At 41.9% G+C, this 14,138-nt stretch overlaps 2 protein-coding genes across 3 annotated transcripts in view; one reads left to right on the top strand and one right to left on the bottom strand.

The window, feature by feature from the left end:
- Positions 1-14,138, top strand: part of LOC139637587 (calpain-5-like) — a 61,919-nt gene that overhangs the window by 30,815 nt on the left and 16,966 nt on the right. For both annotated transcript variants that reach the window (XM_071506402.1, XM_071506401.1), the window contains exons 4-7: positions 556-687; positions 8,069-8,277; positions 8,763-8,955; positions 12,535-12,728. In XM_071506402.1, coding sequence (XP_071362503.1) covers positions 556-687; positions 8,069-8,277; positions 8,763-8,955; positions 12,535-12,728 — 728 coding nt within the window. The remainder of the gene's footprint in view (positions 1-555; positions 688-8,068; positions 8,278-8,762; positions 8,956-12,534; positions 12,729-14,138) is intronic.
- On the bottom strand, positions 4,816-6,837 carry ompb (olfactory marker protein b). Its single transcript, XM_071506407.1, has one exon. The coding sequence runs from the start codon at positions 6,264-6,266 to the stop codon at positions 5,784-5,786; it is 483 nt and encodes a 160-aa protein (XP_071362508.1). The 5' UTR covers positions 6,267-6,837; the 3' UTR covers positions 4,816-5,783.

Here is a 14,138-nt window from a genome sequence, read left to right as displayed (position 1 = left end):
GTAGACAAAAGAGCAGAGGACAGTGTGTGTCTGTGAGTGGCTACTGTCACATCACCGCCATCCCACACATTATCACGGGAACCACAGGAAGTGTGTGTGTGTGTGTGTGTGTGTGTGTGTGTGTGTTGCACGTGCAAGAGGGAAAAAGAGCAGATTGTTGAGCACCATGTTGTTTGCAGTAATAGAGATCTGCACCACACACACTGTGGCAGAAAATGGACCTCAGTACAGCAGCCACAGGAAATCAGATTACACAGATGCACGCAGCCCCTCCCACACATGGGTTAAAGGTCATGAACATGATTCGTGGGTGCATAAAGACAGATGGTCTCTTTCTGATTCATGAAATTGCCATGATAACCCCATTTATGTTCCACCGTGTCTTGAATCTTGGAGCGTACACATAATTCAACTCCTTTTTCACCCAGCACACTAGGAAATTGGCAAAAAAAATATGATCACTATGATAATAATACTAATAGAGAACTTGCCTCAGCTTGACTTTAAACCGGACGTCCCATCGTTTGCTCTCCTTGTCTGTCTTCTGGAGTGTAGGAGCTGTGTGAAGACCCTCACCTGTTCGTGGATGGCATCAGCGCCCACGACCTCCATCAGGGACAGCTGGGTAACTGCTGGTTCGTAGCGGCGTGCTCCAGTCTGGCATCCAGAGAGTCTCTGTGGCAAAAAGTAAGTGTGTGTGTGTTTGTGTGTCGTCCACTTCTCCTTTTTCTTTCCTTGCACGATCTCTGTTTTTAGACCAAAATGTTCTGAGATAAATCTCATATAAGTGTTGGACGTGTGTGGACCTGATGGACTCACCTGAGCCTAAAACACCACGAGTGCAGACGCCTTCTCTTCAAACAGCTCCGGGCTGCCTCATGTCCACCGTGATTATAAGATCTGCACATTTTGTTAAGTTTGTGAAAAAATAGTAACTTTTTGGTCATTCATTTTTAGGTCATTCCTTCGTTTATTCATTGAAAGACCAAATCGATCACAAATCTGTGCAAGTTAGGTGCTTGAGTCTGGACTTGGTTAGCTTAGCTTAGCTTAACATAAAGACTGGAAATGGGGTAAACAGTTAAACTGGGTCCTCTACAGTTTTACTTTGTTTAATTCCCACATAAACAGAAATATAAAAATGACCATTTGCGATTTTTGGGGGAGTTACAGGGTTAAATATCTCTTGACTTGAAACCTTTATCAAAACCATGCAATTCTGCACAGACGTACAGGGTAGATGATGATTTGTTGTTCATAAAATACACTTACAGCATGTAGGTCGCCCTAAAGATACATATTGTGTTTTTTTTCTGTAACAATTGAAAAACAAGAACTGACTGATTTTTGAACTTCAGAGATGTTGGTCGGAGTATTCTTGAACTTTGGACAGAGCCAGGCTAACTGTTTCCCCCTGTTTCCAGTCTTAATGCTAAGCTAGGCTAAACATGTCCTGACCCTATGTTCATATTTAACATTCAGCCATGACAGTGGTGACAACTCAAAGACTGCAGCTCATGGCCAGTTGATAGTTGCTGCTCACATTAAACTCACTGTAAATCTGATTAAATTGTCTCTAATGTTCAGAAAACTGAGAATATGTCTTCTTGAAACTAAAATGTTCTGTTGCTTTATGCTCATGCGCTGTCAGCCTTTAATTGTTTGCTTTTTTTATGTATGAAACCCCTGAGTCACCCATTTAAACACTTCACTTCCTCTCACTCTGCTGATGCTCAGTCAGCTGCTCATCTGTTAAAAAGGACCAAAAATTTCCAACTGTGCCAGACACACCACAAAAAATTTGCTCAGTGGCTCAACACCACCCGACAACCAGCTGTCTGAAGTTTGAACTGAGAGAAAGTCGTTGGAAAAAAGTCAATACTTTTACAAACAGGACCTTTTTTAAATTGAGAAATAACGGAAAAGAAAGTGTTCTTTCCACAAATGTGTGTGTAATGTATTTTCAAAAAGGAACTCTACATGTACCGAATCGTAATTTTTCCATATTTAGTGTTTGAGTGTCCATTAGAAACCATTATGACAAGAAGTAAACACCAGAGGACTCATTACAGCACCACAACGCCTCCCTGGTCTCAACAGACTCCATCAGTTAGTGGAGCCCTGATTGGTGCAGTCTAAAGTAGAGTCTCTCGGGACGGGCAGGACGCCATAAGACGAGATGGATGTCCTGACTTCTGTCAGTAATAAATGTGTTTTCATCAGTATCTTTTTTTAATTTCACAATAATGAGAATGATAATTAGAGATTGAAAAATTTGCACAATAATGATGATAAACTGATGAGTAGTTACAATAATTAATGTATCTGTTCTGAATTTGGGTCAAGCCTCATTTGCACAATCAGCCCATTAGGCTGCAGCAGTAGTTACATGTCTGACATGTGTGGGGCCAAATGAAGGAAGAAAAACTCACACACGTTAGAAACACAAAGTGTGAGGAAAAGGTACCATCCCACCCAGTGCACATTATGCATTAGGGCTGCAACTGACGATTATTTTGGTAGTCGACTAATCTGTCGATTATTTTTTTCACGATTATTTCAGTCACGCCCACCATCTGTGCTTCCTGTGGGCGCGGCTCTTATCATGGGCTCCAGTCCAGTTAACTGTTGTTGTAGCGCTGGGGAAAACTAATTAGGTTCACAGCACAGTGAGTTATATGATGGGAAAGTTTAACTGTGACACCATATTTATTCATGGAGTAAAACTAGACGTGTCTCAAAGTTTTAGTTCAGTGTGTGTGTGTTTAATTTCGGTGTTAGAAAAACTAAGTTAGCATGTTAGCCTGCATTTCCTCTAAATTAGCTCAAGTTGTCATAGCAGTAAAAAGACGTGCTCGGCTGTTTTTTGGGGTTTTATTTTTGTAAAAACAGCATCAACTTTTTTCTAACTGACAGAGCTCTCTGCTCACTAAAATGTTCCCACACTTTCGAAAGTTTGGGCCCCACCTTCTCTTCACACTTCACACTTGGTTGCGCCATCTTTTATTCGTTCTTCTTCGTTGGTTCAGATTCAGAATGCAGTCGGTGTAGACCATTGGGCCTACTGCCTCCAGCACTTCCTTCTCCTCCTGTAGTGCATTGCAGTTATTCAACGTTTACATGGTGTTGACAGAGTCTGTGTTTTAAACAATGTTTGGTGTCGACAAATGTTCATAATCGACATTGTTGATTTTTATCAACTAATCATTGTAGCCCTATTATGCATTGTGTCTGTTGCCTTGTTGAGGCATAAATGTTCCACCATGTTGGCTGTGGAAACATGAACTTCTTGATTCAAAAATATGAGAGTTTAGAACCATAATAAACTTTGATTAGTTTAGGATTCAATCCTAAACTGAATAAACCAAACAAACATTCAGTTCAGTTTTACTCAACAGAACACACATGCTAAATGTGTTTTCTTACTGAGTAATGGAGTTAGATGCATTAGAGATCCTGAATCTACCCTAAAGACATATTTAGTGTCTTTCATTATAAATGCAGTTTGAAGCCTTTTACACACTAATTAGAATAAATGTGTCAATGTTTGCATTAATATTGGCACCACAAATCTGGTCTGAAATTATTGTTGTCATGTTAATGAAAAACAATATAATTTGATCAGTACTGAGCTCTGCGGCTGTCAGGATTATTCTGAATGTTCTTTGGCATCCATCTTGACAGAGGAAACTAACTGATTACTCAGGTTTACTGGGATTTGAAAGAAGATGTCTCGGCCTGTTGTAGCGAGACGCAGGGCTGTGGCAGGCTGCTCAGAAAGTGTGTACACATGGGCATGAAAACGTGGCATCTTCCTCACTGTTTACTCTCTGTCTTCATTGTACACAGTCAAACTTTTTTTGACATCTCTTCTTTTCAGATTGTTATTGTATCTTGGATTTTACATTTTTGTTGTTGTTGTTTTCAGGATACACTTGTTGTTGTTACCAACAGCATTAGTTGCCTTTACCACCAACCTCTGGACCAAAGTACATTTTACTTTTATTTGCATGATCCCAGAAAACTAAGACTGAGACACAAACGGTTTGTTGTCAGTGCTCATTTCTCTCAAACAACATTAGCAATAGCCTCAGCTAATGCTAATTTACAGCCTTTTTTCAACCTAGTTCCTGTAATTTAAAAAGTCAGTTTAGATTCATCGTTATCTTGCATTTGTTTTACCACAAAAATCAGTGAATAATACAAACTTATGCTAAAAGCTAACTAGCCTAGCTTAGATGTCCTTTAGATAGTCCAAATGTATACATGTAATGAGTGATGGCATCGGATTTATCTGACAAAACCTTTTTTTTTTTTTTTTAAATAATTAAAGCTTGAACTTGTATAGCTTTTATACACTTAAACCCCTTTTGTCTCAGCTTCAGTGTTTGTGTAGTTGTTGCTGTTTTGCCTTTGTAAAGCAGAAGAGTCAAAACAGCCTTTGTGCAGAGATGTTCATCTGTTCCCAGTCTCCTGTTGGCCACGAGCTTTACTTCCCATGGAAGCAAAACAAGTGATGGTCCAGGTCTCCCAGGAGCAGATTCTTATCCCCAGTGAAACTGAGCGCTGCTACTTCAAAACATTATTATTTTGTCGTTTTTGTACATGTTAATTACCTGAGGACAAAAACTGCCAAACTATAAAGTGCTTTTCATTTTGCCTTAGAGCTGTTGTTTCTTCTCATTTTGCACATTAGATCCTTCTCATTACTCAGCACAGTATAGGTTTAAATGTTATATGGTATATTTGTTCATCATCATTTAATAATAAGATGATGATCAGTGGGCTAATTTCCTTCAAACCTGGTCCATTTGTTGGTCAAAAAGTGACAAACGAAGAGTGAGTAAAAGGGCACATACCAATGAGGACACTCAGCGATGATTTATATTCATGCATTCAAGGCTGTAGGCAAGATCGATTTAATTGAGACTCCTGAGAATGTGCAGTCTTTGACTTTTTGTCAGAGAAGCGGGAGGTTCAGCCTCTGAAGATTTGACGGTTCAGGTGGCGAGTTAGTTACATGCTTTGTACCGACATGAAACAAGAGCCTTAATACCTCCTGATGTCTCAGTTATTTTCTCATCTTCTCACACTTCATCTGACACACGTCCTCTCATTCACAGTCACAGGTTCTGCTTTATCCCCTGTGGCGAGGAGGAGGAGGCTGTGTGATGAAATCCACATGCCTCCCCTCTCTTGTTTGTCAGGGTCACCGTGCAAGAAGGAGATGGATGAGGCAGCAGGAACCTGTTCTGCCATCTGTCGGGGGAATACTCACACACATACAAACAAATACACACCGTCTCTATCCATTATCTCATGTGGGACTCATCTCTACCAAACCCGTCAGGGCCGGCTGTTTGTCAAACAGGAGGAGAGTGAGGATAACACACAAGCCCAAAGAATGATCCGTGTTGAAACGGTGGTTAACAGAATTCAGATACAGCTTTTGGATTGATTAGATTTATTTGGATTTATCTGATTTATTCTCAGTATCATAGAATACAGAGGTTGAAAGAAAGACCTTTAGTGATCAATAGGTTCAGAGGAGAAGTAACAGGAGCAGGTTATATCTTTATAAATGCAATGAATTCTGTTGCCAAAGGATAAAGAGAAACATGGAGAGTGTATTCTTGTTCTTGAGTTCTTACAGGACGTCAGGTATAACAGTGAAGGCCCCAAAAAATTAACTTTTCTTATTCAACTAAAAGCAGACAAAGACAGGACAAGTCCAGCAGAAGAGTTTGTAGTAAGTATGTGTCCAGGTATTTGACTTCCAAGTCTCAGCTATCCACTGTGAAGGTGATGGAGCAGTCGGCAGTCTCGGGGCTGCAGCCTTCTGCAAATGCAAACAGGAAGTACATCACCTTCCTTACCTTAGCCAGCTCTGCGATCCTCTCGCCAAACTCGTGCGCGTCGGCCTCGTAGCACTGGACGGGCGCATTGTGGGCATCGTCTGCTGCCCTCCAGAAAACCCCGGCAGGCTCCAGCAGCTGACGCGTCATCAGGTTGGTGAGGTCAGGCGTCCAGAGCTGCGAGGTGGCCGTGACGGTGAGGCGTCCTGGCTGCACCAGCCGAACCGTCCAGTGAGAGAATCGGAGGGACTGTTTGGTGAAGTCCAGTCGGTACACGGCCTCGTTGGGCCGCAGCAGGCGCTCGCCGTCCTGCCTCTTCTGACCTCGCTGCTGCAGAGACTGAACCCGCAGCCGCATCACCTCTGTCAGCTGGGTGTCTGGCCGGAAGGGCAGCTCCAACTCTGTAGACATGTTTGGACGGCACACGTCAGCAGGCTCAGGGGTCAGTGCCGAACACAAGGCTGGATTAAATTGGCAGCTACTTTGACACCAAGCGTCTTTCTCTCTGTCCAGTAACTCTTACTCTCTGCTCCTGGCTGCAGACCTGCACAGTATGCATGTGTGCATGTCTGTGTAACATTAAAGGGGTGGAGGCAGAGTACAGATTAGCAGAGGTGCTAGGCAACCAGATCTAATGACATTTGCAACCACGGCACAGGGTTCTCCTTCAGGGAACCGTGTTTAATACTGTTTGTCTCACATTTGTTTGTCTCACATGTTTGCACGATTACAGATTCCTGACTCTAATACTTGACAGTGAGCAAGATCCTAGAATCTTTCATGGTTAAGTAATGTAATGTTTATGTTCAAGAGCAAGGTGGCCCCTTGTTTGTTGGTGTTGGTGTCTATCAGGTGAGGGGGGGTAGTGAGGGGGAAGCCTCTTCATTCACCTTGGGGAGGGGAAGCCAAAGTGCCTTGTGCTTGTGTTTCTGGTCAGTCGGCAGGTCACCTCCCTGCCAGAGTTCAGTTGCTGCATAGCGACAGTGGGTCCAGATGAAAGATGAGATAGATGGAGCCCCTGCTCTCTTGCAGAGTCAGAGAGATTGAGCAACAGCAGGGTGGAGTGCGAGAGAGATTGCGTCCCGAAGGACTACAAAATGACTCTGAGGTTTCTGTGGTGCAGTGCTTTGTTTTTTTTGGTGTTTTTTTTTTTTCTTCCCCCATCCTCCTCCTCCTCCTTTTAGAAAAACTGTTGCTGCCTCACAGAGTCGGTACCCCGGAGAGGCCAGATTCTCTCCATCAGCAGAGTGTCACCACCTGCAGAGAGGTCTGACAGGAACTGCTGTTCAGTTAGCGCACCTTGACATCTCCAAGGACGCCTGCTGGAGCAGTGTCAGTTAGTTCATGTGGTGTCACTCACCGCGTCATTTGCAGTTTTTATTGCATGCCATATTCATACCGGCAGAGGTCTCAGGGGTGATCTTTCACAGGTGGCCTCGAGGCCAGGTGCTCTGTTATGACACTGGCTCACAGCGTGGCTCATGGGATAACAACACTCAGTCAATTTTTAAAGAGCAACCACAACACAACATTGTGCAGGTCGTACTTGTTACTGCTCACTGTGGCTGGGAAGCAAATGTATGTATTTCATCCATTTATTCAGTCACTTAAACTAAATGTTCTATATATACCCTTAACTAAAATGAGAGGGAAGACTTTCAGCTGTTTGAAATTAGTAGTAATAAAAATAATATATTTGGAAATGTAAAAAAAAAAATTATTTATTTATGTCTTGTCATCATGTTGATAGTTTTCAGTTGTTATATTTATTTGACTGCACAGTTTTGTTTTCTGTAATTTATGATGCCTTGTTTTGAGGCTTTATGTGAATATGTTGATTGTTTTTTTTCGCATTTTCTCAAAAAAAAAAAAAAAAACAAACAAACAAACAAAAAAAAAAACTATCCCACAAAATGGAGGCTGGGTCACAGGGGTTTCACTGGACCAGAGCTAATGCAGGCAGCTGAAACACACACACACACACACAGTCAAACAGTTATTACCTCCCACCCGTGTCCTATTACAGCTGGATTTATGAGCGAGAGGGCCAGGGTGATAAATTTGTCCCCGGATCCTAAATGCATCAGCAGACAACAGGGCACTGGCTCTCACTCTGGCAGCCCACTCCACCTTGACATTATTTATGCTCTGTGGACCATCGGCTGTTTGTTTGGCTCAGCTGCCCTCCGCTCCTCTTCCTCCCCATCCTCCAGGTCATTCCTGACTGGAAGGAGCAGGAGTGGGATACAGAGAAGCCCGACTCGTATGCTGGGATTTTCCACTTCCGCTTCTGGCGCTTTGGCGAGTGGGTGGATGTGGTGATCGACGACCGGCTACCGACAGTGGACAACCAGCTGGTCTACTGCCACTCCAATGACAGCAACGAGTTCTGGAGCGCCCTGGTGGAGAAGGCTTACGCCAAGTTAGTATCAGTGCCAACAAATACACAGATCCAGTTTAAATCACTTTAAACTTCTGCCTTTGTGACTTTAAAATTCACAGCAGCTATAAATCCCATGTCAACATGCAGTGAATGGACCTGTCTTTTTTTAGCATTCAGACAATAGTTAACTAGATGTTAATATGCACAAACATTAGGGCTGCAACTAACAAGTATTTTCATTAGCTGTTAACCTGCAGATTATTTTCTTCATTGATTGATTCATTATTTTCTCTGTTATACATCAAAAAATGTCCAGCCAACATTTCCCAAACCCAAAGTGGCGTCTTCAAATGTCCAAAACCCAAAGATGTTCACTTTACCATGATATAAAACAGCAGAAACAAGCAGCAAATCTTCTGCAATATTGTTAAAAAAATTATAAAAATTATGAATCAGTTCTGACTATCAGCTAAATGATTGATGGAGTCACTGTTGCTACTGTAATTAAAGTCCTCCTCCTGCAGGGTTTATGGCTGCTACGAGGCTTTGGACGGGGGAAACACGGCCGACGCGCTGGTGGACTTCACTGGCGGTGTTTCAGAGCCCGTGGACCTGCTGGAGGGTCAGATGGCCACAGACGAAGTGGCCCGTAACCAGCTGTTCGAAAGAGTTCTCAAAGTCCACAACAGAGACGGCCTCATCAGCTGCTCCATCAGGGTAAGCACAGTCACATGCTGCAGCTCACCAGAGGGCTGATTTCACTCAACTAAAAATATCATAGTCAGAGGAAAAGTCAGGGATGAACAAAGTCAGTCGGGAATCATGATTTTCTCAAAATTTTGAGGCAATCCATCCAGTATATGTGAAGATATTAGACATATTCATTGAAAACTTTGACCTGTTGGCTGTAGATGAATTTTAAATGTTTCAGTATTTAACAGAAAGTCTGCGTTACAAACCACGGAAAGATGAGGGCGTTTACCAAGCAGGAAGGAATCAGGCTGTGTACGACTCACTGGAGTCTAAAAGTCAGGACATCTTGATTTCTGCTGCTTAGATTTAGACTATTCTGTTTTTAATTCTGACTCTATCAAGTCTCTCAATAATTTAAGTTGTATTTAAGTAACTTACCTATGACACCAGAGAATGTGGGTGCTTGCTCTCGACAGTTTTTGCAGCATTTCGAAACCTGTTCCCTGAAAAATTCCCCAACCCACCAAAGCTGACCCCTGTGCCCCAGAGCCCTTTAATAGTGAGACTATTTTCTGCTACGATTTCAAATCCAGGGATGAAAAACCTTCTGCATAACTTTGTTCAACTTGTCAAAGGTTCCTCGATGCAGTGCAGTAATATGTGTGAAATTACATGAGGTACGCACAAATAAAGAGCGTGCACTTCTGATTTGTCCATTTAGAGGATGTAGTACATCCATTTTCCTGTTCACTTTATTTTTAATCTTTTAATCTTGAAGTGTATGAATGGTTTTATAGTAGTGTTTTAAAGTCTCAGCGTAATATTTGCATTTCAAATCAAGTTTAATGAATAATGCTTTGTGATTCGAGGCGAAGAAATCCTGGACTTCTGCTTCTTTGTTCTCTGCTTTTTGTGAATTCAAGTCTAGTTGTTAAGAAAACTAGTTTATGCCGTCTCATGAATTTCACTGTCATTTGGTCTTCTGTCTCATTCCAACCTTATTCGCCGGCGTCCTGCTCCAGCATGAACTAATTCACAGTCCCTTATTGTGATTCAGAATCCGGTGCTGCTCGGTTCTTAAATGATACGGCTCTTTTAAATGCATGAGATTTTATTCTGTCTATTATTCAACAGAAACGGTAATGAGAGCTCAAAGAATCTGACCAATACCAAACACAAAAATGCGTTTTTCATCTTTCTGTGTTGTTATTATTCTTCAGTCACAAACTGTTGTTCTGGGGATGGATGAATTCTGCACCTATCCTCTGAAAGAGCCTGGATCAGGGAATAAAGGGCTGTTCTGCTGTGTGGTCATCTAATCATAGTGTCAGCAGAGGGTTGAACACCAACCTGTGAAACCTACTTAAACCTGAAATTCATGCAGATTACATTACAGATCCAGAATTTGGTTGACCCAAACAGAGACAACATGACCTAAGAATGAATGTAACGCCATAGGAACTAATTCCAATAACAATTTGTTTTTATGCTTCAAAGACTAATTTATAGAGATAATTAAACAAACAGTGAATCGTTCTGCAGCCAACTGACAGAAGATAATCATTTCTCACCAATGTGATATCTATGAATCAAATTTAAAAAAGTAATTCAATCACATACATTTTTGCATTGGCCACTGATGATGACACTTTTTAGATTAAACAGTTCAAGTCCAGAGAAAAACCTTCAATGCTACAAAAGTACTGAAGTGTCCTAACTTATCTCAGTCACTTTCAAACCCTCTGTCTGTACAAAGGCAGTGTTAGCACAAACTGTGTCACTGCAGCCTCTGAAGCATCATTAGGACTATAGTGCACTGCAGGAAGTAGTGGTGTATATCGTTGTCAGGATGATGAGAAAAAGGCAAGTGACAAAAGAAGAGACGGGTTGGTTGGTCCATCCTGAAGCAAGATAATGACCCAAAACATTCAAAGAGAAGAAGCAGACGGGGGGTTCAAACCGTGGAGGAGCAGCACAGGCACCAGACTTAAACCCCCCGGAGCTGGTTTGGGATGAACTGGACAAAAGGTGAAAGTAAAGCAAACTGGAAAGGAAACATTTGTGAGAACGTCTGCAGCAGTGTCGGAACAAACTTTCTGAATTATATTGAAAGAAAGAACGTCGTGAGTGTGTTTGTTAAATGAGACAGAAATTGTCAGAGACAGAGATTGATTTTAGTTTAACAAAAAGTTACACAATTCCTTTTTTTTTTTTAAATCTCCAATTGTATATTTGTTCTGTACTAGTAGATTGAGACTTTAAGTAGCATATATTTCCTTTTGTTTCCTCAGAACCAAATAGTCTCCTGAGTCCTCTAGTGTCCAGCCTGGGACACGAAGGTTGAGCCTCCTATTAGCATCAGATCTTATATGAGCAGTGGACTCGCCCTGGGGATCAGTATTCCTTCTTACAGGTCCTATTTGGACAAACCAGTGTTTTAAATCTCCATTAAAGAGAACATCTATCTGTCTGGTCAACTGTGTGTGTGTGTGTCTGTTGTCAGGATAATAATGTCTGAAATGTGCCAAGTGCACCAAACACATAATTACTGGATCGAAGAACCAGTTTTCTGATAACGCTGCCCGATGACTCTCTCCCCATTTTCTCTCACCAGCAAAGCTTTTGATTCACAAATGGTGCATTGCACAAATTTCAAAAACCTCACATCTCTGTTTCCTAATCACCTGCACTCATTGAAAATCTTCCAGAGTCTGTGGTTTCCCAGCAACAACAAAAGCACACCTCCCTCAGATGTAACCATGAAAACCTACCTGTCATAAAACTTCAGAGGAAGTGTGACCCCAGTCTTCAGCTCCCTGAGATTTTTAGCTCAATGCTAAAATGCTAACGCATTAGCCTCAACAGTTTTATTGATTAGAAGTGATTACCCAAACTGTCCATTGTGCACATTCATCAAAGTTTTCTTACCACCGACATTTCAGCTGCACTGATTTTACCTTCAAATACAGTTTTGATCATCTCACTGTTTTTGTCGTCCTATCAAACTTTAACGCAGTGATGTCGCTGTGGCCCGAGGTCTTTACAAAGACCTGAGACCTGACCTGGGACCTGAGTGGGACCAGGTCCAAATTCTACTGAGTCTAATTATGTCAGGTTGGGGTGTTTGCGTTCCCTCTCTGTTAGAGTTTGTTCGGGTTGAGATTTAATTATCCTCTGGTCTTTTCGGGTTTGGTCTGGCTGTGCTTGGGCCCCCTCGGATCAGGTCTCCCTTTTTATAAAATTAATTTATGCATGTTTGGTTTGGGTAGGTTTTCCATGAGTCCGTTTCAGATCTGATTCAAAACTTTCAACCTGTGATGACCCCCACTGTGCCCCCAGATCTCAGCACTTACTTAAGGGAATACAATAAAATCATCATAACAATAAAACCCCAAACTACAAAAATAAGTCAAAAGATAAATAGATAAATAAAACAAAACTGTCCATCAGTGTTTCTTTGTATCTGCAGTCTGCAGCAGCTTCCCTGTGCGCTGTTTCCCCAAACATCTACCTGGTAATAATTTCCCAGACAACAGAAGCAGCTTCTGTCTTTTTAACATAACTTTAGAGATTCACAGTAGCGTCTCTGCTTTTTTTTCCCAGGCGACCACAATCGAGGACATGGAGGCACGGCTGGACTGCGGCCTGGTCAAAGGCCACGCGTACGCTGTAACAGACGTACGGAAAGTGCGGCTGGGTCACGGACTGCTGGCCTTCTTCAAATCGGAGAAGCTGCACATGATCCGCATGAGGAATCCCTGGGGAGAGAAGGAGTGGAGCGGCCCGTGGAGCGACAGGTAACCACAACACTGCCACCTACAGGCTACGGCTCATAAAGCCTCATGAGAACTCACTGAACCCTCTTCAGCCACATTATTTATGTGGATGATGTGAGTCAGACGTGACATATTTCCACAACAACAGAAACAATGCGGTCATCCTTTTCGCGTGTCCTTGTTGTGACCTGCACCAATTCAACCAGTTTCACTAATTAATTTTTAAAATGTCAAAACGCACTCGTCCTCCTCGTCTATCAAAATTTGACACACTGGTTCCTAATGAATAGGCAAACACCAAGCGACTGAACAAAGACCAATCCATTTATAATGCCCACAGTGTAGACAGGAAAGCTGCACAATGGGGAAATGTCATGTAGACAATGAAAAATGGAGATGCAATCAAGCTAATGGGCCACAGGGCGAACAAGAAGAACTGAATTCAGCTCTGTAGGAGCCTTGTTTGTTTGTTTGTAGAGAAAGAATCAAACGGTGCAGCTCAGCTCAGCTCAGGTTTCATTTTCCCAGGGACCCTACCTAAAGTGTTGGGCCAAAATTGAGCTTACTAAGCCTTCAATTCAAACGTCTGAGTGAATCAAAATGTCTGGTTTGAACAAGCAGCTGTTGAATCATGAGGGTAAGGCTGTGTTCTCCTCAGAAAAGAGTGTTTCATTCCAGTTTTACGTTCTGTTACCCTACACCAGGAAAAACTGAGATAAAGTTGCTCCCCGGACATTCGTCCGTCTTTGAATTGTTGGCCAGCAGACTCTGTGAAACAAGCAGGGAGGTGGTAAAGCCGGATCATAATGGAGCCTGAATAATTGATAAGGCTGAAAGAGAGAAAGATGTTATTAAAGCAACGTGAGTCATTGCTCTTCTTCCTCAATCATTCACTCGCTCTCACTGAATAATTTATTCATGGTTTGACAGAACGCGTTAGTGTAAATGGAGTCTGACAGACTGTTGAGATGTGGATGTTCGTCAGTGAATCATTGACAGAAAGACATAAACACAGAGCTAATGCATCCAGTAAATGTCTGTGTTTCCCCTGAGCTCTGAACACAGAGTGGACCTTGATGTTTAGGTATGATTCACACTAATAACTAACAACAGATTGTTTAACATAACAGTTCCCATGGGGTAACAGCTAGAGATTTATACGTCTGCACTTGAAAGTGATATTTTCCAGTTGAAAGATTATTAAAAGATTCACATCTATATGTTCTACTAGTAATATTCTGCTAAGATTATAACTTAACATTATGAGATTAAAATATATTTCATGTTTGTCATTTCATATCCTGAAGAAGAAGAAAGAATGAGCAAAGATTACTGTTATACATGTTCAGTTCCCAAACTCTTCATGCATGTAGAAAATTCTCTGTTAATTAGTATTTTGTTTTACATATACATGACGTAAAGTCTCATATA

Source organism: Trachinotus anak, unplaced genomic scaffold (genome assembly GCF_046630095.1).
Source record: "Trachinotus anak isolate AG129_WGS33_773 ecotype Australia unplaced genomic scaffold, CSIRO_AGI_Tana_v1 ptg000020l, whole genome shotgun sequence".
Taxonomy (NCBI): domain Eukaryota; kingdom Metazoa; phylum Chordata; class Actinopteri; order Carangiformes; family Carangidae; genus Trachinotus; species Trachinotus anak.
The sequence above is the reverse complement of the archived record's forward strand: the minus strand, read 5'-3'. Positions and strand labels throughout refer to the sequence as shown.

What these genes read in the sequence shown, in the direction of transcription:
- ompb (XM_071506407.1), bottom strand. Translation starts at nt 6,266, where the DNA reads ATGTCTACAGAGTTGGAGCTGCCCTTCCGGCCAGACACCCAGCTGACA.